General features: G+C 39.7%; 1 protein-coding gene across 1 annotated transcript in view; it reads left to right on the forward strand.

Annotated features, from left to right (window-relative positions):
- Window positions 1-24,899, forward strand: part of LOC144678711 (shugoshin 1-like) — a 42,700-nt gene that overhangs the window by 15,679 nt on the left and 2,122 nt on the right. The window contains exons 4-8 of the mRNA XM_078538522.1: window positions 837-949; window positions 8,601-8,737; window positions 11,420-12,391; window positions 23,483-23,731; window positions 24,567-24,753. Coding sequence (XP_078394648.1) covers window positions 837-949; window positions 8,601-8,737; window positions 11,420-12,391; window positions 23,483-23,731; window positions 24,567-24,753 — 1,658 coding nt within the window. The remainder of the gene's footprint in view (window positions 1-836; window positions 950-8,600; window positions 8,738-11,419; window positions 12,392-23,482; window positions 23,732-24,566; window positions 24,754-24,899) is intronic.

The raw sequence follows: 24,899 nt of genomic DNA on the forward strand, positions 1-24,899 counted from the left end.
CTACTTAGGAGATGGATACTTCAAAGTTATTGACAATAACAGAAAACCAAATGGATGCAGGTAGATAAGCATTTTACTGCTAGTAAGTTTTAACATTAGTTTCATTCTGCTTCATTCATTTGCCTTTTTCAGTAATAATTGCATGGATGCATGCATGATTGTAATACTTGTCTATATGTATCCAGAACCTGCAATGTTAATAGTGTGATCTATTAAGAATCATCCTAAGAAGGCAACAGAGTTGCCCTTATAAACCTTGGGTTTCAGGAATTTGATTTCCTGGTAAATGTGAAAGTTGTTATGCTTCTAAGATTTTTTGTAAGATTTTAGTTCAAGAAGTAGTGTTTGCCATTGAAATAAATGCTGTGAAAAAGCATTTAATTTCTTCAGGCTGTAGTATCATATGGCAACTTCATGACGCTGCATGGTTTGATCTTACAGAAGTCTTTTAAGCTATCTTTGCAACTAATTCACAAACATTTTGAATTGTATTTCAGTTGTATGTGCAGAAATGTAGTGGGCAGATGTATAAAATTGTCTTTTTCTAGTTTTACGTATGAGCCACAAGGTTTTAGTCTTAGAATTTAACACTAATTCTTCAGCCTTAAATAATTTAATCTAATCCTTTTTATAGGACATGAACAAAGCTCTAACCTGTTGCTTTTCTCTGAGAGGCGTCCATATTTCATTCTTTGAAGAAACCTTTGTACTGACTCAATTATTGTACTAAAATTCTGAATGATAACATTCATAACAGCGACAGTCAACAGGAAGTTCAAGTACATTGTGAAGAATGCAAAATATATAGTACTATTTTGTCACCTTTTTTTTTGCAGAATTTGAGAATCATTTCTGATTCTATAGGGGAGGATCTAAGCAACTTTGGGGATGATTTGCCACAATGCATACCAGAACCACTATGTTCCTCGCCTGTTGAGCCCTTTATTCAGTGAGTATGTTTTGGAATTCTAGTCTTTAAAGAATTAGGATACTTCACAGTGAAGGTTGTAATGAGCACGTATTGTTCCATGTGTTACAGAAAAATAGGTAAGTTTAGTGTTAATGTATGGGCCAACAGGAGATGACCTTTCCTGTAGAATAATGTCACTAGACTGAATCTTTTCTGCTATTTCTGTCTGCAGACACAGTCTATTGTTATAGTGCATTATTGCCACTAGTGATCTTTGCTTTCCCATGTCTAGATTGAAATGTTTTGACTTCACAAAGGCTGTAAGGACAGATATTGTTATGCACAGGCTGCAGGGTTTTTGGGTACTTCCCAATTACTATTTCTGTCTTGTAGTTCAGGTTTCATGCTTGCTTGTGTTGGTAGAAGTCCTTCTGTCATTCATTTTAGTTTTTTCAAGGGAGCATTACTGGCAAGGCCAGCATGTGTTGTTCATCCCTAATTTCCCACAAGATGGTGAGCCACCCCCTTGAACTGTTGTTGCCTATCTGGTGCAGGAAGCCCATAAGTGCTGTTAGGAAGGAAATTCCAGGATTTTGACCTAGCGACAGTGAAGGAGCTGCGATATAGTTCCAGGCCAGGATGGTGCGTGGCCTGGAGAGGAACTTGCAGGTGGTGATGTTCCCAAGTATCTGCTATCCTTGTCCTGCTAGGTGATGGAGGTCATGGGTTTGGAAGGTGCTATTGAAGGGGACTTGGCAAGTTGCTGCAATGCATCTTGCTTGTGTTTATTTTCTTTTCAATATTGTGGAGATTTTAGTGGTTAAGTTTAAAATTGACCTGGTATGAATGTCAAAGAGTAACAAACATGCAAATTGGTTTATTGTTTATTGTTTGATAGTTATGTATATCATATACATTCTGAGATAATGTTGTGCACATTGAAGCAATATTCCATTTGTGATGATTCAGTTATACTCTAGTTTTCATTAACAATGTACACCAATATATGACATTTAAAAATAAACTTGAATGCAATTAAGATAATTTATTAGAAGGCAGTTGAAACACAACCTGATTGGCTACAATCTGATCACAGTTTTCCTATGACTCTATTAAATAATATGGATTTGTCAAAAAGGACTGGCAAGATAAGACTAGCAAAATCATGGTAATGGTCGTTGCAGCTGGTGACATGGCGTGTAATGACCGTTATTAGGATCAGCTATAAGTGAAAGCAGATTCCTGACTTAAGCTGTTTATTCCCCTCTTTGAAGCAGTGTCTGCTCGCCATTTTGATAGCATTTCCATTCAGCTTAATAGGATACGATTAAAGTTTAATAAAAGCGAAATACCACAGATGGTGAAATCTAAAATAAAAACAAAGTTCTGGAAATGCTCAGGTCTGGCAGCATCTGTGGAGAGTTGAATAAGACTTGAAGATGAGAGTTCAGTTCATTTCATACTCTTTGCATGATGTCCTGAACATGAATGTGATGAATGTTACATGTAAAAATTAATTTTTGAATTGGAGGTAATTTAGGGTTATACTGATCTTTATAAAATCTGAGATAAAGAGATCTGTTTGAAAGGTGAAGTATAATGATTCCCAGCTAATAACCACAAAATTGGTAGATACTTAATATCTCCATCAGTGGAATAACATGCTTTGGTGTTCATTTGACATCAAGATTATATTAGGTAAAGTTTGGAGTTGTAACATGAATGGTATAATCAAGGGGCATTGTATCACATAGAGAGCTTTATGAAAAATTGATTATTTGTAAGATTCTAAGGTCACTGGAGGGCACCAAATGATGAATATTACTTAACACAGTGTATATTACAATGCTGCATTTGTAAACTTGTCATTGAAAAAATATCTTTTTGCTATTATCACAACTCATTGGGGACAGTGCGCTGCAATATCAAGCCCCACTGCTCCCTGAGCCGCGACAAATGTGATAAAGTTTGATCAACCCACCTAATTGTTTAAGTTAGGTTAACAGAATACGAGCACCAGGCTTGTAAACTTAAGTAAATAACTGTTTATTGAATAAATTGTCTTTAAACAGTGGTAAAAGAAATATGAACTAACTTCTAACTCTATAACCTAAACTCTACTTCTTCTTAAATCCCTATACACACAAGCATACAAGACACACAGAAACGTAGATTTTAAGGGTAGGATAAAACAGTTCAATAGTACTAATTCTGGAGTACAGGATTCGATGGGTTGATTTTGATCGATGTCTTCCAAACTCCTTTCTATTTTTGTTGATGACACGAGTTGGTCTTCCAGCACTTTCAGTCTTTAGTTCACTGGTTGAGCACTTGCCTTTCAATGTCTCTAAACAGTGATTTTTTCCCCTTTGTCTCTTGACAGGGGTTTTCAGGGAGAGAGCAGGTTACAGAGATATGAGGAGAAAAAGCCAGCTAGCTTGTAGAATTACTGGAACCTTACACACAGGAGACAGAGGCTTTAGGACTTTTTCCTTTCAGGCTAGGAGCTATTCTGCTGCACTGCTCTTACACAAACCCTGGTCATCTGGTCAGGAGCCAGTTAAAATGTTGTTGCCAGGCAGTTCCCCATTAGACCAGACTCCTCCTCGGCACCGTCCTGTCTTTCATGGCACACTCTGCTCCAGGACAGCAACATTGTATATATCCCTTACACTCTTCTAGTAGACATGTCTTTCAAATTGCTGCCATTGTAATTTTAATCCACAGTCCAACAGAAATAAAAATATACGCTCTTTACAACAGTCCAACAGAAATAGAAAGATATGTTCTCTACACTATTCCAATTATTTAGGTTTTTGAAGAATTAAACAAAGCTCTTGTCTGTTTGATTTAATGAATTTGAATTTTGATTTTCTTTGTCACACTATTGTACACCAGCATTGTGAAAGAATCTATATGGTATCCATTGCTGCTACTGCACTGGTCGTGGAGGAGTGTTTAAGGTAGTGGATGGGGTGCCAATCAAGTGAGCCACTTTGTTTTAGATTGTGTTGAGCTTCTTGAGTGTTGTTGGAACCGCACTCATCCAGACAAGTGGAGAGTATTCCATCACGTTGCTGAATTGTGGCTTGTGGGTGGTGAACAGACTTTGGGGATTCAGGAAGGGAGTTACTTGCTGCAGAACTTCCAGCCTTTGGGCTGCTCTTGTAGCCACAGTATTTATATGCCTGGCCCAGTGATCCCCAGGATTTTGATAGTGGGGGAATTCAGCAATGGTGATGACATTGAATGTCAAGTGGAGGTGGTTAGATTCTCTCTTGTTGGTGTTGGTCATTGCCTGGCACTTGTTGGTACGAATGTTATTTGCCGTTTATCAACCCAAATCTGAATGTTGTCCAGGTCTGGCTGCATATGAACATGGACTGCTTAAATATCTGAGGAGTTGTGAATGGCACTGAACATTGTGTAATGATTTTTCTTTTAACTTATTCATTCACAGGATGTGGACATCACTGGCTAGGCCAGCGTTTATTGCCCATCCCTAATTGCTCTTGAGAAGGTGGTGATGAACTGGAGGGTCATTGCCTGGCACTTGTATGGCATGAATGTTACTTGGCACTTAGCCCAAGTCTGAAAATTGTTGAGGTCTTGCTGCATATGGGCATGGACTGCTTCAGTATCTGAGGAGTCGCGAATGGTACTTAACATTGTGCAAACATCCCCACTCTGACCTTATGTTGGAAGAAAGGTCATTGATGAAGCAGCTGACGATGGTTGGGCCCAGGGCATTATCCTGAGGGATTCCTTAAGTGATGTCCTGGGACTGGGATAATTGACCTCCAACAACCACAACTATCCTCCTTTGTGCTTGGTAAGTCTCTAAACAGTGGAGAGTTTTCCCCCTGATTCCCATTGACTCCAGTTTTGCTAGAGCTCCTTGATGCCCTACACAGTCAAATGCTGCCTTGATGTCAAAGGCAGTCACTCTCACCTCACCCATTGAGTTCAGTTCTTTTGTCCATGTTTGACCAAAAGCTGTAATGAGATCTGGAGCTGGGTGGCCCTGGTAGAATCCAAAGTGAGCATCAGTGAGCAAATTATTGCTGAGTAAGTGCCTCTTGATGGCACTGTCAACGAAAACTTCCATCACTTTGCCGATGATTGAGAGTAGACTGGGGTGGTAGTTGACTGGGTTGGATTTGCCCGGTTTTTTATGGACAGGACATATCTGGACAATTTTCCACAGTCCTGGGTGCTGTGCTGTAGCCGGTGCTGTGCTGTAGCCAGTGCTATAGCTGTATTGGAGCAGGTTGGCTCGGGTTGCAGCTAGTTCTGGAGCACAAGTCTACAAGTCTTCAGTAATATTACTGCAATTTTGTCGAGGCCCAGCGCCTTTGCAGTATCCGATTTTTTCAGCCATTTCTTGATATCACATGGAGTGGATCGAATTGGCTGAAGACTGGGATCTGTGTTGCTGGGGTCCTCCAGAGAGGCTGAGATGGGTTATCCACTGGCTGAGCATGTTTGCAAACGCTTCAGGCTTATCTTTTTCACTTGTGTGCTGAGCTCTCCCATCATTGAGGATGGGTGTATTTATGGAGCCTTCTCCTGCAGTTGTTGATTAATTCACCATTCATGACTGGATGTGGCAGGACTGCTGAACTTAGATCTGATCCGTTGGTTGTGGAATAAACTCTTTCTATTGTTGTTTGCCATCTATGTAGTCCTGTGTTGTAGCTTCCACAGGTGAGTACCTCTTTTTTAAGAATGTCTGGTGCTGCTCCTGGCATGCTCTCCAATCTTCATTGAACCAGGCTTGATGGTATGATATAATGAGGGACATACTTGGCCATGAGGTTAGATTATGGTTGAATACAATTCTGCTGCTGATGGCCTGCAGCATCTTGTGAATGCCCGGTTTTGAGCTCTTAGATCTGTTCTGAATATATCCTATTTAGCACGATGGATGGGATCCTCAGTTTGAAGATGGGACTTCACCGCACAGTCCACGTGGAGACAGTCACTTCTATCAGTACTGTCATGGACAGGTGTGAGTGCGACAGGTAGATTGGTGAGGGCAAGTTTGAGTAGGTTTATCCATCTTAGTTGGTTTCTTACCAACTGCCACAGGCCCAGTCTTGAAGATAGGTCCTTCAGTAGTGGTGCTACTGAGCCACTCTTGATGATGTGCATTGATGACTCCCATCTACATTACATTTTGCGCCCTTACTACTGTCAGTGCTTTTTCCAAGGAGGAGCACTGGTTCATCAGCTGAGGGAGGTCTATATGTGGTATAATCAGAGACCTCGTGGGATCCCAAATCCACATCGAGGCCTCACAGCGCAGCTCCCTCATTTTCTGCAGTGGTTTGGTAAAATTGAGTAGCTTGCTAGGCCATTTCAAAGGGCAATTAAGATTCGACCATACTGCAAGGGTCTGAAGTCACATGTAGGCAAATTGGGGAAGGATGGCAGATTTCCTTCTCTAAACATCATAAAATACAATTTCCAAATATCTTAACAGAGAGAAGACTCTGTTGTACAGGACATTAAAACTGTTAATGTGGTGGTACAATGAAGTGAGGTCCTAAGCATGCTCGCCAACAGCTTCCATTTATAAAGTGCCTTTAACATAAAAGTCCTAAGCTGCTTCATAGGAGTATAATGGAACCAAAATACTGCAGATACTGGAAATCTGGAATAAAAACTGAAAATAATGGAAACTCAGCAGGTCTGACAGCATCCGTGCAGTGAGAGTTAATTTAATGATTTTTCATCAGGTCATATGTGGTAATTATGGTTTTATGTAATGTGCGGTATACCTTTAAGAAGGATGTTAGAAAAGAAGATCACATGATCTCCTGTAACCAATAGAGGGGTAGAGCAAGCTACCTCTGCAGTCAGTAGTCTGTAGTTAGAAGCAGAAGTATGGAGAATAGGGTTTGATGTAGAAGCACACGTGTTTAGTTGCTGAGTACCTTGTAAATAAACAGAATGTGTTCCACCTAATAAGTCTCTGCTGATCAACTGTATCTATAGTACCAATTCAGCCATCCCACAACAAGCGTGCAACTGGGATTCAAAAGTCCCGATATCATAGAACTGAAGATTAACAGCATTTTCTATTTTTATTGTGGAACAAAATTTGAAAGAGCCACCCCAGAAGACATTGGTCAAGCTGTAGCTCTCATCTGGCTAAAAGGTGGCTTTTTAACAACATCTTAAAGGCAGAAGGATATAGGGAGGAAATTCCAGTGCTTAGAGCCTAGGCATCTGAAGGCAGGGCCACCAGTGGTGGAGTGATTAAAATTGGGAATTCTCCATAGGTCAGAGTGGAGTACAGAGATCTGGAAGGGTTGTAGGAGAGGGAGATTAGGGCTGATAAGGGCAGTACCATGAAGCAACTTGAAACCAGAACGGGAATTTTTAAGATTGAGGTGTTGTTTCATGCTGAAATAGATTCTTCATTACACCCCCAAATATTTTAGATGAGGATTCAAGCTCAAACTCATGCTTTCTGCATCCTTAAATGTGAACTTCTTGATGCATATAAATCCCAATGCTCTTATGCCATAAAGCATCCCTGCTACAGTTCTGATCTGTTGTACATAGTGAATTCCATAGCTGTAGGAGTGGTTACAGTATATTTTGACACAATCCACGCTCATCTCCAGTCCATTTCTATTGGAAAAAGGCTTCGAACATTAGTCCCTGGGTATCAGCACATTTTTGAACCCTGTATTGAGTGGCTAGAGTCATTCTGCAACTGTCACTTCATTTCTTTCCAGTCATGTTGGGTGGGAGTGCCAGCACCGGTACCAATCTTGGTGACTGGAAACAGTGTCTTGTGTTTGCGGTTGTCTTGTGATTGTGGAAATATCCATAACGTGGATAAGACCCATCTGTTTTTCTGGGCCTTGCTCAATAAGACCATCAGTCCAGGTAAGCAGTGTAAAGGCATCAAAACGTTCGAGGACAGGATCACAATGCTGCAAAGTTGTAGAAAATATGGTCACCTGTTTTTAGAAAAAGATGATGTTCACTGTATTTGAAGTTTGTTTCAGGACGTATTAAATTAAAATGTTTGAACTAGTTAGTAAAAGCTTGCGTTTGAGGATTACTTGTTTGTGATCACTATTATTAGATTATATGTCCTGATAATGAGCCAAAGCAAAAAGTAAAGCGAAGGTACAAGACTCAAGATGTTGGGTTTTTTAAACCATGAGGAGCAAACTTGTGAAGATAAAATGAGAAATCATACTTATGATCACAACCATCGAGCAAAAATGCAATGAATCAAAAGATCTGTTGAGCATATCAATTAAGTGTATAATATAGAATTTAAAACTTGAGTGTGAAGAGGAATTTGACAGATTAAGAAAAAAACAAATGAAATGCATACTTGCATTGATATAGAGCCTTTCATGACCTTAACATATTTCTGAAATGTAGTCGTTGTAATGTAGGAAAATATGTTAAATAACAAAGAAACAGGCACTGAATAAGGTTGGAAAAACACTAGAATTTCTAGAGAAGTTAATTTGCATGAAAGAATAATAGCAAAAGTGCTGCACATAAATTTTGTAAATGTTTTATTCCAGTGGTTATTATTTCTTCTGTAATTAGCTTGCTGAATTAATTTGAAAATATTTGGCAAAATTACTTAGTTTGCTGTTCAAAGCGCAATTTCTCTTTTATAATATCTATATTTTAAAAAATGGCTTCTCAGGGATGTTGTGAGGCATGTTCCCTTGGTGAACTCCAGAATTCATTCATCTGAAAATGCTGATTACACCACAGCTGAAGAGAGCAGAGCACTATCCAATATGATGGACACAAAGCCAGCATTAAAAAAGGTATTGAAAGGTAAGACCATCTGCATTAAATCTTGGTGATAAGAAAAAGTATTTTTAGTCTAGCTATTTGCCCACTTCTGCTCCCAGAAAGCTGATGATTTAAAAATGTCTTCCTGCCATTCTGTCTTGATGAAAAATGTAGTCCTCTTTTGAGGCGGAAGGTTGAAAGGGGAGTCAGTAGGGAAAAAGCAATTTAAGATTACAGCAACCCCTTAACGTTGTAGTTGCATTCCTGAAAAGTGCAACTTTAAATGAAGGGTATTAAGCAAATCAGATTTTCCCATTACAACCAATGTAAAAGCTGTAGTTAGGTTCTCCAGGACCTTTCTCGTCAAAAGAGCATTAAAACATTATTCTCAAGTTGAAGTACTGTATGTTCCTAAATTCCTATATTTGTAAATGAAATAAGTTTTAAAATAAATTTAAAAATTATGTACTAACTCTTTCTACTTTCTGTTCGCCACTTTCCTCCTGCACGCCGCTTCCCTTGGAAGTGGCAAGCAGGAGGGTCAGAGAGGGAAAATGCAAGCGGGAGAGGTTGCTCCAAGTGACGCTGATTGGGTCACACGTGCTAGGCTGGCCTGGGAAACGACGCTAAAATGGAAATCTCAAAGTCAAGTGCGCAGACCAGCCATATTATATTCGTAATAAAGAGGAATGACTTAAAGGACAGTTTAAAACGGGCACTAGCTATACTTCTCTTTTTGAAGTTCTGCTTGATCATGACTATTTTCATACATAGCAAGCCAGTTTACTCCCTATGGCATATGCAAGGCAATTTTTATTGGATTAAGGTTTTTTGACCTAATCTGGTAATTGAAAGCTGATGGAATAAATCAAGAGATCTTTTGTTGCGAGCTTGGTTTGGCTGTCAAGTTCACAAACCTTTTTTTAGTCAGCATGCATGGCATTGTGATTGTTGACTATGCCATACCTGATTGTTTCTCCAGCAGAGATCATCTTGGTACCCAGCTTATTTGAATTATTCACTATCCTGTTAAAGGTTGTAGTTAAGATCTTCATCCATTTTCAGGCCATTGTTCAACTTCAGTGGATTAAATTTGTGTGACAAAGAGGAGGAGGAAATGGTCAATAAATTACACTCTTTTCCCATAAGCAGTTTGCCATAATTGTGTTTAATCATTAGGCCTGGGTTATGTTAACTCGATTTTACAGACAGTAAAAGATAGAGGTTTCTGTTACAGCTTACAATGTGATCTCAGGGCTAGGAAATAGTCATTAACCAGTATTCAGTACTGGGAAGCCAATTTCTGCAGCAAACCAAAGCAAATTCTATAAGACAGCCTTGATTTTGGGTTTCTCCACTTTCTGCAGCACATGACTAGGTATCCTACATGTCATAAAACTGTTGTTTCAAAAACATTTTACATTTTGTAAAAATCAGCATAAGTTTAGAGAGACTCTCAATCTATAAATTTACAATAAGCGATGAGAGGAAATATGGAGACAGAATCTGCAGAGCATAAATTGGAGCAAAAATAATAGCCTTTAACTGTGTAGGTAAAGAAAGCAACCAGTAACCCGGCCAGTTGTGGGTATCCCAGATTGTAATAACATTGCGGTTTCATTTTGAAGTAAGGTGGAAAGGTAGAACCAGTGGGAGCAATCTTGTGTCCTGACAAATCAATCTTGCTGCCATAGAGGGTGAAGTACCGGACTAATCAATAGTTGGATTTGGCAATGACACAAGTTTCTGGAGAAAACAGCCTAAAGCAGTTAAGATTCTAGCAGTCAATACTAAGAGTTTCCATTCTGGGACTGTATAACACTAAATGTAGTGGATTAAGTAGGGCAGTACTAAATATTTCAATTTCCGATATATAGGCAACTATTTTTTCCATTTGGAAAAAGCCAAGAAAACCTCTTTTTAGACAGGGATTTGTGCAACCCCTTACAGGACAGGATCCACAAAAGAAAGTTAAGAATTGATTCTACTTGTGCAATGATTGTTATTTGGGATGACAGCTGCTAGACATTTTGATGCATGTTTGCATGGCGATTGCTCATAAGCATTTTGATGCTGCCATAGTTCAAACTGGCCTGATTGTGCAAGTATTAAATCACTGTAGCAAACTATCTCATTGTATTTACAGCTGGAAGAAATGGGGAAAACATATTACTTACCATCTATACAATATTCGTTATTTTGTCTGAAATTAAATTTCCACATAAGATCTCCTGACTTGAGCTATCATAATGAGAAATACAGGATATGTCTGGAAACTATTTTTTAATATTTTGCTCATTTTATCATTGTTAAAACTTTTATTTGAATGTGCTTTTTTCTAACAGGCTGCTTTTACGTTTGTAATTTGTAACTCCTGCTGACCAGAAAGGCATCAGGATAGCTTGCACATGTGCACTTGGCCTGCAATGCAGGCCCTGGTGCATGCGCAGTTGTTCCTGATGCCTTTCCAGTCAGTGGGCGGTAGGAGCATCAGTGAACAATGTTGCTTTAAAAACTCTGAAGACTGCAAAGGGTTGCCGAAGTGATAAATACAACACGCTAATTCCTATCACTGTAACTGCATCTGCACATGTGCAGGAAGTGCTCCCCTCATGTTGTGGCACAAATAAAGGCAGCCAACAGGTTATTCATCTGTCTTTAAAACCTTTTGATGTAGAGAACTTGTAGCCATTGAAGTTTTATTTGCTTTCTATTTTCAAAAAGGGCGAAGATCTACATTTATTCCAAGTCAAGACTCTGATGCCAATTTAATAGCTCCGTTGGATGATGCGTCTTTTGAGAGAATCGATGAGCTGCCAAAAGGGGTTTCTGTTAGGCGACGAAGTGGGAGGAAAAGCCCTTCTTTCCATGGTCAAATTGGTGTTTTTGATTTATTCAACACTTATGAAAATCATTCAGAGGTGTCTTGGGCAAGTGATGAACAAAAGCTTGACATAAATTTCAAAGATCTTGAAAATGTGCCTCCTTCTCTAAATTCTAATCAAGGAACTGATATGGGAAGCATCGAGCTAGAGCAAATTCAAATGGTAGACAATCGGAATCCTGAGAGAGTCAAAATGAAGTTCAAGAGCAATGTGAGGAACACTGAAATTGTAAATTCAGAAAAAGCAGAGAGGGTTTCAGAAAAAGAACAGGATATTCAATTGGAAGTAGAGCAGAGGGGAAGAAGAGGGAAGGCAATGGAAAGAAATAAAAACATGCCATTAAAGAAACATTTGGAACCTGCAAGACCGAGAGCCAGCTCAAAGAGTAGAGATCGATGTCAAAGCAGAAGTGGTACAGCCAAAGAAAGAAAAAAGTCTCTTGATTATAGCGATACTTACAATTTTGATTATGAGGAAAGTATTCATCTCACACCTTTCCGTAGGAAAGATGAACCAACTGCATGTGAGAATATAAACAATACCAAAATCAGTACTGATTCAGAGAGTAATTCAGAAGATGATTTGGATGATAGTCTTTATGTACCTCCTGCTGATAAAAGACGTAGGACATCATCAAGCCATAGTAGAGCTAAAAGTGAAGGGTCAACAGTTTTGGCAACCAGACAAAGGTCAAGCAGAAGGACAGTAATTCTCCGAAAAGATGTGCCTCATAAGAAAGGACCTGAAAATGGTGATGAGGAAACCATTCAAAATGAAACAGCTTCTTTCTTGTTGAAAACATCGGAGTATGGCAAGTATATATAAATTTCATGTGGTTGTATCATTTGGTCAACCAGTTGATTCGGTGCTTTGAAAGGTGAGGTTCAATTCTCTTCTGCTTTGTTTCTGAGGAATGCTAATTCCCTGGGTGCAATGCTTATGAAAAAGGGTTGGAGAATTATGATGCACCTGCGTCCTTTGCATTATACACCAATGTCCAGAGCTTCCATGGGTTGGGAATGCTGAGTGGTTGCATCTACAACAGGTGCAAGTGTTGAAATTGTTAGGGAAATATGGTGATGTCATAACTGAAAAGACCACACAACAAGATTTCACAATTTAAGGGAAAAACTTTTACTGACAGAAGAGAAAACACAAGCACTATTAACTTTATTTGGTAAGCAATTGTATTTTAAACTGAAATTCCGATCGGAGCTCTCCCTGCTCTACTTTTAAATTCAACTGATATCTCCTTTTTATGTTGGTCCCAGGAGAATTGAAAGAAACTAAACCAATGTGTGTATCAGCTCTTAGGGATATACTCCGATTCTCCTTAGTTCCCCAGTCTGGTACTTAGACTTCCAGGACTCCCTGCCTGAGAGGATTCTGCTGCTGATCTCTTCCACAAGCTTTACTGGGCAGATCTGGTAATCTTTAATTTTTTTGAAAATGTGGACTTTTCGTTCTGAGCATGGGCCCCACTGGCACATTGCACAGTGTCCCACAGAAACACTCCTGATTTCTGCTGCTTCTGTCCCCAGCTTCTGGTGGACACTCTCTCTTCCTGTTTTCAAGCTGCTTCTGCCACAGACTACCTTCTCAGTCTGCTCCCAGGCTGACTGCCTCACACACTGTGAAAACATAGAGGTATATTAAAAACAAAAGAAACCTCCCCTGACCCGCCCCCCTCAGCCCATTTCCATGGCAACATGACAGTTTGTTTTCAGATAGAAATGCAAATCAATTAACTTTAAATTTTTTCTTTGATCTGAAAAGTATATGGATACTTCAAAACATTCCCCCGTTTACCATTGCTTTCAAACTCTTCTCTGACCGGACAAGTTGCATGAACAATTCAAACCCTCCAGGTTTACACCTTCAATCCCGAGATACCCCACAGACAGACTGCCTCCTCGAGATATTCAGAGAGGACCACTATAACCCTAGGTGTGAATATCTCACCACCATCCCAACAACACAATAGGACTTCTTTGATCTGCAACTTCAGGCCTGTCTGATAAGCCCTTCAGACCAGGTTTTCTTTCAACTATCGTACGTTTAAAACTATAGTCCCCAAACAAGCATAATTTTATCCACCAAAATATACAATCCTAAAAACACACATTTGTAAGAACCTGTTAATCAATGTAAATGGTTTTTACAAGATGGAGCACAATGTGGGAAAATGTGAAGTTGTTTGCTTTGGCAGGAAGAATAAAAAAAGCAGAGTATTAAATGGAGAATGACTGTAGAATCCTGAGGTGCAGAGGTACCTAGGTGTTCTCGTGCATAAGTCACAAAGTTAGTATGCAGGTGCAGCAAGTAATTAAGAAGGCCAATGGAATGCTATCCTTTATTACGAGAGGGATTGAACATAAAAGTAAAGATGTTATGCTTCATTTATACAGGGCATTGGTGAGACCACATCTCGAATACTGTATAGTTTTGGTCTCCTTATTTAAGGAAGGATAGAGACAGTTCAGAGGAGGTTTACTAGATTGAATGAACGGGTTGTCATATGAGGAAAGGTTAGACAGACTGGGCTTGTTTCCACTAGAGTTTAGAAGAGTGATGGGTGACTTGATTGAATGGTCTTGACAAGTTGGATGTGGAAATTATGTTTCTTCTTGTGAATGAGTCCAGAGCTAGGGGGCACTGTTTTAAAATTAGGGGGTGCCCTTTTAGGACAGAGATAAGGAGAAATTTTTTGAGGGTTGTGCAACTTTGGAACACTCCGCCTCAGAAGGTGGTGGAGGTGGGGTAATTGAATATCTTTAAGATGGAGGCAGATAGATTTTTGTTAGACAAGGGAATCGAAGATTATGGGGGTAGATGGGAATGTGGAATTAGTAATACAACAGATCAACCATGATGTTATTGAGTGGCGGAGCAGGCTCGACGGGCTGAATGGTCTACTTCTGCTCCTATTTCGTATGTTCGTATGTATACATGGCCACATTCTTTATACCAGCTCATTGGGTGGTTTGTCCAGAGCAATAGGAATGTTCTCTTGGCTTCCACAACCAAATTATAAGGTTGAGGCATCCACTAAACTGGTGAATCTCCATTTGCTGACACTTTGGAGTCGGATCTGAACCCTGACACCTTCCGACTTGGAAAGAGTGCTCACTTGCATGTTTATCCTTAGTAGCCGAAGACGCTCATGACATCAACTTGAATTCATTGAGTTAAATTTCAAGTGTGATGTGTTCAAAGATTACTAATTAGTCCAATTTGAGCACAAAAAAATCTGTTGCATGTTGCACACATTGGTGGAAAAGATGTGCTTGTGGCTCTGGACTTGCCAGCAGGAAACCTGAGTTTTGCCAGTGCAACACTGGTTTGTTCATAGGCGGCACCTTTATTGATGAAACTGCACTCATATAGAGCGACTTGTGTGAGGTTCTCCTATGCCTTGGGGCAATGTCGAAACTCTTTAGTGTGTCCAAGAAGTGCTTTTCCTGGCCTCCATGTGAATGTTTCCCTTCAATTATCTTGCCGTAGAAGAGCTGCTTTGGCAAGAGCTCATCAGGCATTCTGGCAAAATGTGCTGCCCTTCTTATCTGAGCTCTGTCCAGCAGAATGTGGATGTTGGGCAGGGAGAGAATCTCAGTATTATGAACTTCACCATCTTTGCCATCTGACCTCGAGTAGTCTCTGCAAGCAGGTCATTGAACCTGGTGTAGCTTGTTTGCATACTTGGAGTAAATTGCCCACATCTCACAAACATACAAGAGAATGGGAAGGACAAAAGCTCTGTAAACCTTCACTTCTGCTGAAAGACTAATTCCTCTTCACACCCTGACAGTTTTTCATAGCTTACCAAAGGCTGTGCTGGCCGTAACTATTTTGGCATTGACTTTGTTGCCAGTGTCATCTAGTCTAGAGAGGTTACTAGCCAAGTAAATTGGTTAACTGCTTCAAGCCTTTGATCATTGACTAATAGCAGACTTTACATACAGTTTTCGTCGGGTAGATTTGTACATGACTTCAGTCTTTTTGGTACTGATGGTTGGACTGAAGTTATCACAAACAGATGAGAAGTGGTCTGTGCTATGTTGCATTTCTTGTTCTGAACAGGCATGTAGAACACAGTCATAGCAAAAAGAAAGTCTTGATCTACAGCTTCATGCACTTAGGTTTTGGCTTGCAGCCTCATCAAATTAAAAACTTTGCATTTTATATGAAATCTAATGTGGATGCCACTTTTGCCAAGAATGCTTCAGCAAGCATGGCAGGGAACATATTGCTGAACAGGGTAGGAGCCAACATGCAGCCCCATTCACTCCATTTATGATTGGGAAGTCGTCCGAGGTCTCTGCACCATCCAGGACATGAGCTAACATGCTATTGTGGAATTGCTGCATCATAATAATGTTTCTGAGCAGCCAAATTTTACCATCATCTTCCATAGACTCTCACGACTAACTGTGCTGAAGGCTTTAGTCAGATCAACAAATGTCGAGGACAAGTGCAGTTCTGCTCTTCGCATTTCTCCTGGAGCTGACATGCAGCAAACACTACATCAACTGTATCATGATCTTTTCTGAAGCCACAATGTCTGATAGAAGATTCTGTTTGAGATGCAGTAACAAGCAGTTCAGCAGGACTCTTGCAAGTATTTTCCCAGCAGTGCATGATAGTGAGATTCCTTGATGGTTGTTGCAAGTTCGACGATTTCTCTTCCTTTTGTAAAGGTGAAAATTCTTTGCATCTTTGAATTCCTGAGGAATGGCTTCCTGGCTGCACATTAGCACCTGAAATGGTTTGGTGAAGTTTAGTGAATATTGTGCTTCCTTTCTTGTATATTTCAGCTGGTATTGCATCCATGGTACTTTGCCACTCGACAGGAGACTGCTTTCATGATCTCAGCTTTGGGGATGTCAGCAAGTTACATGTTGACTTCAATTTGGGGCAAATGGGGAATTGTCTCTTCATTGATTGTGGAGGGCCAATTCAGAACATTGTCCAGAACATGTTCTGCCCATCTCTCCAGGATTTTGGTTCAATGTGGTTCTATCAGTGTCAAGAAGAGGAGAATTTCCAGAAGATCGAAGGCTGTAGATTGTCTTTAGAACATCAGGGAACTGTTTAATATCGTTCCTGTTTGCGTAAAATACTACTTCTGCCCTTTTGCTTAGTCAGCAATCCTGTTTCTCTGTAAGCTATGGATGGTTTTAAGAAGGTTGTTGAAGGTGGCTGCCTTTGAAACAGGTGAATGGTTGTTTTGGTAGGTGCTAAGGAGATGCTGTTTCTTATCCAACAGAGTCAAAATCTTCTCTATTTTCATCAAACCAGTTCTGATGCTTACAGGTAGTGGGTCCTGGATGTTATAGGACAGTAGGATGCATTAGGTCTCTGAAGACTATCCAGTCATCCTCCATGCTGAGATATAAATTTAAAACCATCTAACTTCTGAGAAGTTTTGCCTTACAGCATCCATTTTGAGTCTCTAAGTTGTCTTTTATTGATTTTTTTCCCCTTAGTGTGTGTCTTGGGCTGAATATAGATGTTGAGCAATCCCACTATTTGCTCCACACCATCTTTGGCCACTGACATCTTGTCTGTTCTCCTTTCTGAAAATAATATAATCAATTCGGTGTCAGAGCTTACAGTGAGATTGCATCCAAGATGTGTTTTGGTTTGACAGATGGAATACTGTGTTGGTAATCAGGAGGTCATGTTCTGTACATGTCTTCAGTGGAAGAAAGCTATTGTTGTCACCAGCTCCCTATAACTCCCTCCCAGGTCCAATGTTCTGTGCCAACTCTTGCATTGAAATCATTGAGTTTGTCTGACCTTGGCACTACAATCAAAAATTCCAGCTCTTGATAAAATTTGTTTTTTTTAACCACGGGCGCATAAGCTGAAGAAAATACGCTACCATTTGTCCAAAGTCTGACTCCCGCCCAGGGGTGTAACATCACTCTTTGTGATCTGACCTGAATATCATGCTCCTTACCTGTGCCCCTCATGCACTTTGCTAATCCTTTTCAAAAGCAGACTGAGAAACACAGTCTATAAGTCGTTGAACTGCTTTATTTCACAGAGAGGAAGTTGTCATTACAGAGTAACAGTAAATTACACTTAGTTGACTCTTGAAAGATGATAATCCACGTGTCCTCTCCCTTTTGGTGGGTCGACTAAACGTGGGCTTGCGGTCTGTTGCTCCTGACCATAGGAAGCTGCAGGATAGTGTTTCTGACACCTTCCAGTGCTAGGATTCACCGGCAGACTTCTTTGAACTGAACTCACAGCAAACCCTCCCAAAAAATATACTCCACCCTATCCAAGGTAGGCAGAAAAGAAAATCTATTAACTAGGTATGCTTAATTTATTAGCGGAATTAGCTTAAACCCTTTACTGTCATGGTTGTATTTCAATTTGTCCAAATCAATGATGCTGAAAATGATCTTAGTGTGTTTGCTGATGAGATTATGGCCAAAATTGTGTATTAGGATGTTATTCAGTCCATTGTGTCTGTCAGGTCTTTGCCAGAACAAATCAAAACTAATCTCCCTGCCCTGCTCTCCCAATGTCTCTCCGGCGCAGCATTTCATGCTGTACCAGTTACAGACGTTTCTCTCAACCCAACTCAGTAATAATAAAATTGATGAGCCATTCTTACTGACATCCCAATCAGAGGAAATAACCTTGCCCTATTCATTCTATAAAAACCATCATAATTTTAATAACTTTAATCAAATATTATCTTGGCCTCCTGTGAATAGTCCCAGTATTTTGTTGAGTGTTTGATATTACAGTACATATTATTACAGTGGAACTCACTTGAAATGATTAAATTAAATTCAATTCAGTTTTAAGATAATTCTGTGCATATGGCAAAGAATTGTATTTGGCTCAAGTATCCATACAGTTTCTTCCACGTTTAGTCAGTAGCATATTTAGACCAATGGGAAAGCATTAACCTGGATAGGTAAGGCCTTTGCTTTTGCACCTCCATTGTTCATAAGCATTGTAACTGGACGAATAATGTCTTCTATAAGGAGAAATAGTCTAACAGAGCAAAATATCCAGTTTGCAACTGACAGGAATATTGTTAAAAACAAAATACTGCAGATGCTGGAAATCTGAAACAAAAACTAAAACTGCTGGAAAAACTCAGCTGGTCTGACAGCATCTGTGGAGAGGAAGATAGAGTTAATGTTTCGAGTCCGTATGACTCTTCTTCAGAACGGAATATTGTTAATCTGGGAATTTTATATGGAGTTTGCTGTCCCAGACTTTTCTTGTGCTTTCTGTCCAGCAGCCTCATCAGGCCCTTTGCTTCTTCCACTTTCAAGCAATTTTTATTTATTCATGGTATGTAACCATCACTGGCAAGGCCAGTATTTATTTCCTATCCCTAATTGCCCTTAGGAAGGTGGTGCTAAACTGATGCCTTGAATTGCTGCAGTTCATATGTTGCAGGTACACCCACAGTTTGATTAGGGAGGAGTTCCAGAAATTTGACCCAATGACAGTAAAGGAACAACAATAGAGTTCCAAGTTAGAATGGTGTGTATCTTGGAGTGGAACTTGCAGGTGGCGGTGATTCCCACCTACCCTCTGCAAGCAATCCCGTTTTCCCATTGCTTCCTTCCTTGATAACCTTGGTGGTCTTAATGTTACCTTGCTTTTTGTTCTTAGGGTACAGTAGCATGTGTAGTGGTTATATTACTGGACTAGTGATCTGGAAACCTGAGTTCAAATTCCAACACTGGCAGCTGGGGAATTTAAATTCAATTACATAAGAATATAAGTAGAAGCAGGAGTAGGCCATTTGGCTCCTCGAGTTTGCTCTGCGATCCAAAAAGATCATGTTTGATCTGATCATGGCCTCGACTCCACATTTTTGCCTGTCCTCGCCATAACCCTTGACTTGCTTGTTGATCAAAAACATCTTTGAATATATTCAATGACCCAGTCTCCACTGCTCTCTGGGGAAAATGAATTCCAAACACGAATAACCCTCCACGAGAAGAAATTTCTCCTCATTTCTATCCTAAATGGAAGACCCTTTATTTTGAAATTGTGGCTCCTAGTTCTAAATTCCTCCTTGAGAGGAAATATCCTCTCAGCATCTACCCTGTCAAGTCCCCTCAGAATCTGATATGTTTTTTAAGATCACCCCTCATTCTTCTAAACTCCAATGAGTAAAGGCTTAACCTTTGCTCATAAGGCAATCCCATCAGTTCAGGAATCAGCCTAGTGAACCTTCTCTGAGTTACTTCCAATTCAAGTATATTCCTCCTTTAAATAAGCAAACCATAACTGGGTACAGTACTCTAGGTGTGACTTCACCAGTGTCCTATAAAGTTGTAGCAAAACTTCCCTACTTTATACTATGTCCTCTATGCAATAAAGGCCAACATTTTGTTTGCTTTCCTAATTACTTGCTGTACTTGCATGCTAACAATTTATGATTAATATATGAGGACACTTGGACCAGGACATCTGTCTGTATTGCAGCATTTTGCAGATTGTCTCCATTTAAGTAATATGCTGCTTTTCTATTCTTCCTTGCAAAGTGGACGACCTCACGTTTTCCCACATTACATTCCATTTTCCAAATATTTGGTCACTCAACCTATCTATACCCCATTGCAAACTCTTTGTATCCTCATAACTTGCTTTTCTGCTTATCTTTGTAACATCAACAAATTTGGCTACAATACACTCAGTTCCTTCATCTAGATCATTAATATAAATTGTGATAGTTGAGGCCCCAGCACTGCTCCCTGTGGCACTCTACTCGTTACGGTTTACCAACCTGAAATGACACCTTTATCACCACTGTTTCCTCAATCCTCAATCTGTGTTGATATATGATTCCCAACACCATGGGCTGAATTTTGACCCCCATCAGGGGGTGGGGGGGTGTGCGGGGTGGGTGGGAGCAAGCGCGAACCCGATTGGGTGCGTGCCGCTATTTTATGTGGGTGGGCCAATTAAGGCCCGCCCAGCATGACACTCACCCGGAAGCGCTGAGCACTCCCTGTGCAGGCGCCGGAGGGGGGGGGATTCCTTGAATTGGGAGTGTGCGCTCTCATGCATGCGTGCAAAAGAGCGCAGAAAACTCCCGGAAGCACAGAGGTGCCTCAGGGAGATTTGTTTAAGTTTAAAATTTCTAAAAGTATTTGAAAACTTTTAAAACATGTCCCCTCATGTGACAGTGTCACAGGAGCTGGGACATAATGATTTTTTTAAAAAAAATTTATTGAATTTTTAAACACTTCATGAAACCTCATCCTGTCCGTGGATGAGGTTCCATAAAAAATGCGAAGGTCGCCTGGGCTCTTTGCCTGCCTGCCAACCTTAAGGTTAGGTGGGCAGCTTATTTAGTTGTTTAAATTAGTTTTTAATAGGCCTTTGACAGTTCGGCGGGCGCGCAGCCGACTCGGCCGCTCGCCCGCTGAACTGAAAATCTAAATGACGCGCGGTAACGTCGGGACGCCCGCCCGACGTCACCGCATGTCATTTTACGCCTCAGTGGGCGGGCCTCGCCCCTGCTCGCTGACTGGAGAATTCAGCCCCATGAACTTTTTTCTTGTGCAGTAACCTTTTATGTGACACCTTATCGAATGTTTTTGAAAATCCAAATATGCTACATTTACTGGTTCCTTTTATCCACCCTACTTGTTATGCCCTCAGAAAACTCTAACAAATTTGTCAAACTAAATTAAGTAAATCTACAATAAACTAATATCAGTACTGATAACCATGAAGCTATCACATTGTCATTAGTGAAAACTAGATGGGTTTTTAATGTTCCTAGGGGACCAAAATCTGCCATCCGTGCCAGTTTGGGCCTATTGTGATTCCAGATTCACAGCAATTTGACTTTTGGCTGCCCTCTTAAAAAGGCCTTGCAAGCCACTGGTTTGTATTCAAGAAGGTGGATCAAGGACAATTAGGAATAGACACTAAATGCTAGCCTTGCCAGTGATGTCCACATCCCTAAATGAATAGAAAAAATGGCTTCTAGAAAAAACTGTTCTCCCTGCAATGGCAAGGAAAATAGGTAAGGAAAACTCCATTTGCTTTGCCAGGTGTGCTTTTGGTTACTTGGGTGTAGGTACACACTGTTGCAGAAGTATGTGGCATGGGAGGAATCAAAAAATGTGGACTAGATAAATTCTTGAATGGTGAAAATATTTAGTGTGAATAGTAATGACCAACAGTTTTTTCTAATGTACTTTTTAGTCAATATGATTTTCATATCTAATAAAGACTGGATAAAATTCGCAATTTTTTCCCTAAGGGTCATTAATGAACCAGTTTACAACAATCTGACAGATTGGTCACTTGTTTTTGATACACTGTAACCTCTTCAATCTGAATATTTGGGACTAAGGCATTTCTAGGTTTTGGAACTTTTCTGGATTATAGAATAACATTAGAATGCCTAATCACAAGTGTGTGAACCAGATATAGATATCTGAGACATGAAACAGTGGCAAAACATAAAGTATTCATAAATATTGTTTTATTTTTCCAAATACTTTAACATTTATTTAATGAAGGATGTTAATGCATTAGAGGCCATTCAGAGGAGGTTTAGTAGATTGATACCTGGAATGAGTGGGTTGTCTTATGAGGAAAGGTTAGACGACTGGGCTTATTTCCACTGGAGTTTAGAAGAGTGAGGGGTGACTTGATTGAAATATATAAGATCCTGAATGGTCTTGATAAGGTGGATGCGGAAATTGTTTCCTCTTATGGGTGAGTCCAGAACTAGGGAGCACTGTTTTAAAATTAGGGGGTGTCCTTTTAGGACAGAGATGAGGAGAAATTTTTTTCTGAGGGTTGTGCGACTTTAGAACTCCCCGCCTCCGAAAGCGGTGGAGGTGGGCGTCATTGAATATCTTTAAGATGGAGGTAGATTGATTCCCTTGCCTAACAAGAATCTAAGGTTATTGGGGGGTAGATGGGAATGTGGAATTAGTAATACAACAGATCAGCCATGATGTTATTGAGTGGTGGAGCAGGTTTAACGGGCCGAATGGTCTGCTTCTCCTATTTCGTATGTCCATGTTTCCAAAGTACTGTACTAACTATTGTAAACTGTGGGCCTGCTCAAAAGCACTGCTGCAAAATAGGATGGCAGAAAATGTGGGATGATGGAGGGACATGTAAACTGCAGCGTGAAAAAAAGGAGCAGGAGGTCACAGTTGAACACAGAACCCAAGAGTTTGAACTACCACCAGCCCAGGCTGGGGAAAGTAATGATAAACATTCAGTATATATTTTTTTAAAAACTGAATAATTTCCTTTCCCAGAAATATACTGAGGCTTTAATTTTTAAATTTAATTCCTACCTATTTGCTGACTTTTCTTCCATTGTCATCCATCTTGTCTGTCTATCCCTCTCTCTCTCTCTCCCCTACTTTGTAGTTGGTTACAGCTCCACAAGTGGCGAGTCTGAGAGTTGTGGGGCTTGTTCAAAATTCCAGAGAACTGGTATTTACAAATTTCTGTACTGGGGAGGTTACAGTATACTGGGTTTTAATTCCAAAACAGTTTTGACTTACAATTCTTAAAACTGCCATGGCAGGAATTGAATTTCTATTCTCTGGATTATTCATCCAGGTCTCTTCATTATTAGTCCAGTAGCAAACCGTTGTTACTGTATTCTGGCATTCGACAACACAAGATCATGAACAATGGACTTTTTGTTTGTGGCATGTTAGCACATATTTCATGTTAGCTGATTTATAAGGGTTTCCATATAAGTCACATTTTCATTTTAAGTTTTGCTTTCAATAATGAAAGAAAACTAGAGGTTTATTGGCATACCTGGTATCAAGGTTTTAGCCCTAATTTTTTAAAGCCAGCAAGGTTTTTATAGTTCTCAACTTCCTGGTGCTTAATGTATTAATGGATCTTATTTGTCCATTAGATAAAATCAATGTTTGTGAACATTTGAAAACAAAAGCAGAGGATATCCAGTTACATTTTGAGTCAGGCAATGAACCAGAAAACATTTCTACCATCAAACGTAAAAACGTAAAGAATTTTCAAAATTCTGAAGAAAGCGCTGTTAGATATCTCAAACCACAACTGAAGAAATACGTGCTACTGCAGCAGAGAGAAAAAAATGCTGGAAGGAAATCAACAATAAAGAATGAAGAAAACGTTAAAGCAACAGGTATGGACATTACCCTGGGCTACGTCAAACTGGCTCACATAAAAACAATTGATGTCAATCTTCTTGAGGGCAATTAGGGATGGGCAAAAAATGCTGGCCTAGCCATCAGCGAAAGAATTATAAATAAGTGTTGCATTAGATTGGTTTTGGGGATGTTTCATATGTTTTCAATTTATCATTAGAGTCACTTGTCACTGAACTTTTGAACATAATGTTTAAAATTTGGACATAGCTGACGTAGAAATCTCTGATTCCTTAAGCTGAAAATACTGGAAATTGCCAACATGTCTATCGATATCCAAACAAATTTGATTAATGTTTCAGTACAGTTCCTTCTGTTAAGAGTTTTGACCTTTCAAAATCTTGCACTTCTGGTCCTTTCCAATTTCCAGTATTTAGGTTTTTTTTTCTTCCAATCTTGAACCTTTTAAAATTTCTTTTTTGTACATGTGGAAGTGTAAATAGTTCAGACTTTAATGTAAGTGTGTTCTACATAGATGGAGAAGTTTTTGAACCATAAGCAAGTGTATTTTAAAACTCTCAGCAGATCTTGTTGCAAGATAAAATTATTTTAACATCCATATAGTTTCTTCTCACTGCTATATGTACTTAGCAAATATTGAATTATAACTTGAAATGGAGAATAGTGTTAGTAGTAGTATTGTAAGGCAGGTTATTTTCTGTTAATTGTAATTTTTACAAATGTCATTGGGAAGGTGTGTGAAGTCAGCAGGTATATCAGCCAATTGATTTGTAGTTGTGTACTTTATATTTTTGTAGGAAAGGAATTATATTTCACACATGCATCTCTTAATTTTTCCTATTATTGAAACAGGGAAGAACTTTGAACCTCGCTTCAGTCTGAGTGATGTGACCAATTATTCAAAATTACCCACTGAAAACAAGGAAAAGAAGATGTCCTGTCCTGCTTTGTTAGAAAGAATGAACAGGATTTCTCCAATAACTGTTAGTAAACGCAGATGCACCATGGCTGTAAATTACAAGGAACCCAGTCTCCAAGCGTAAGTTGGACTTGTTCATGCATATATATCATTGAGAGGGTAGAATAGGAGATTATCGTACCTGAGTCATTCCAAGCCCTTCATCTAGAATTATCTACTTCAATCCCCATTTCACTGTCCTTTCCCCATACACTTTCATCTACTTG

Source organism: Cetorhinus maximus, chromosome 3 (assembly GCF_964194155.1).
Source record: "Cetorhinus maximus chromosome 3, sCetMax3.hap1.1, whole genome shotgun sequence".
NCBI classification, from domain to species: Eukaryota; Metazoa; Chordata; class Chondrichthyes; order Lamniformes; family Cetorhinidae; genus Cetorhinus; species Cetorhinus maximus.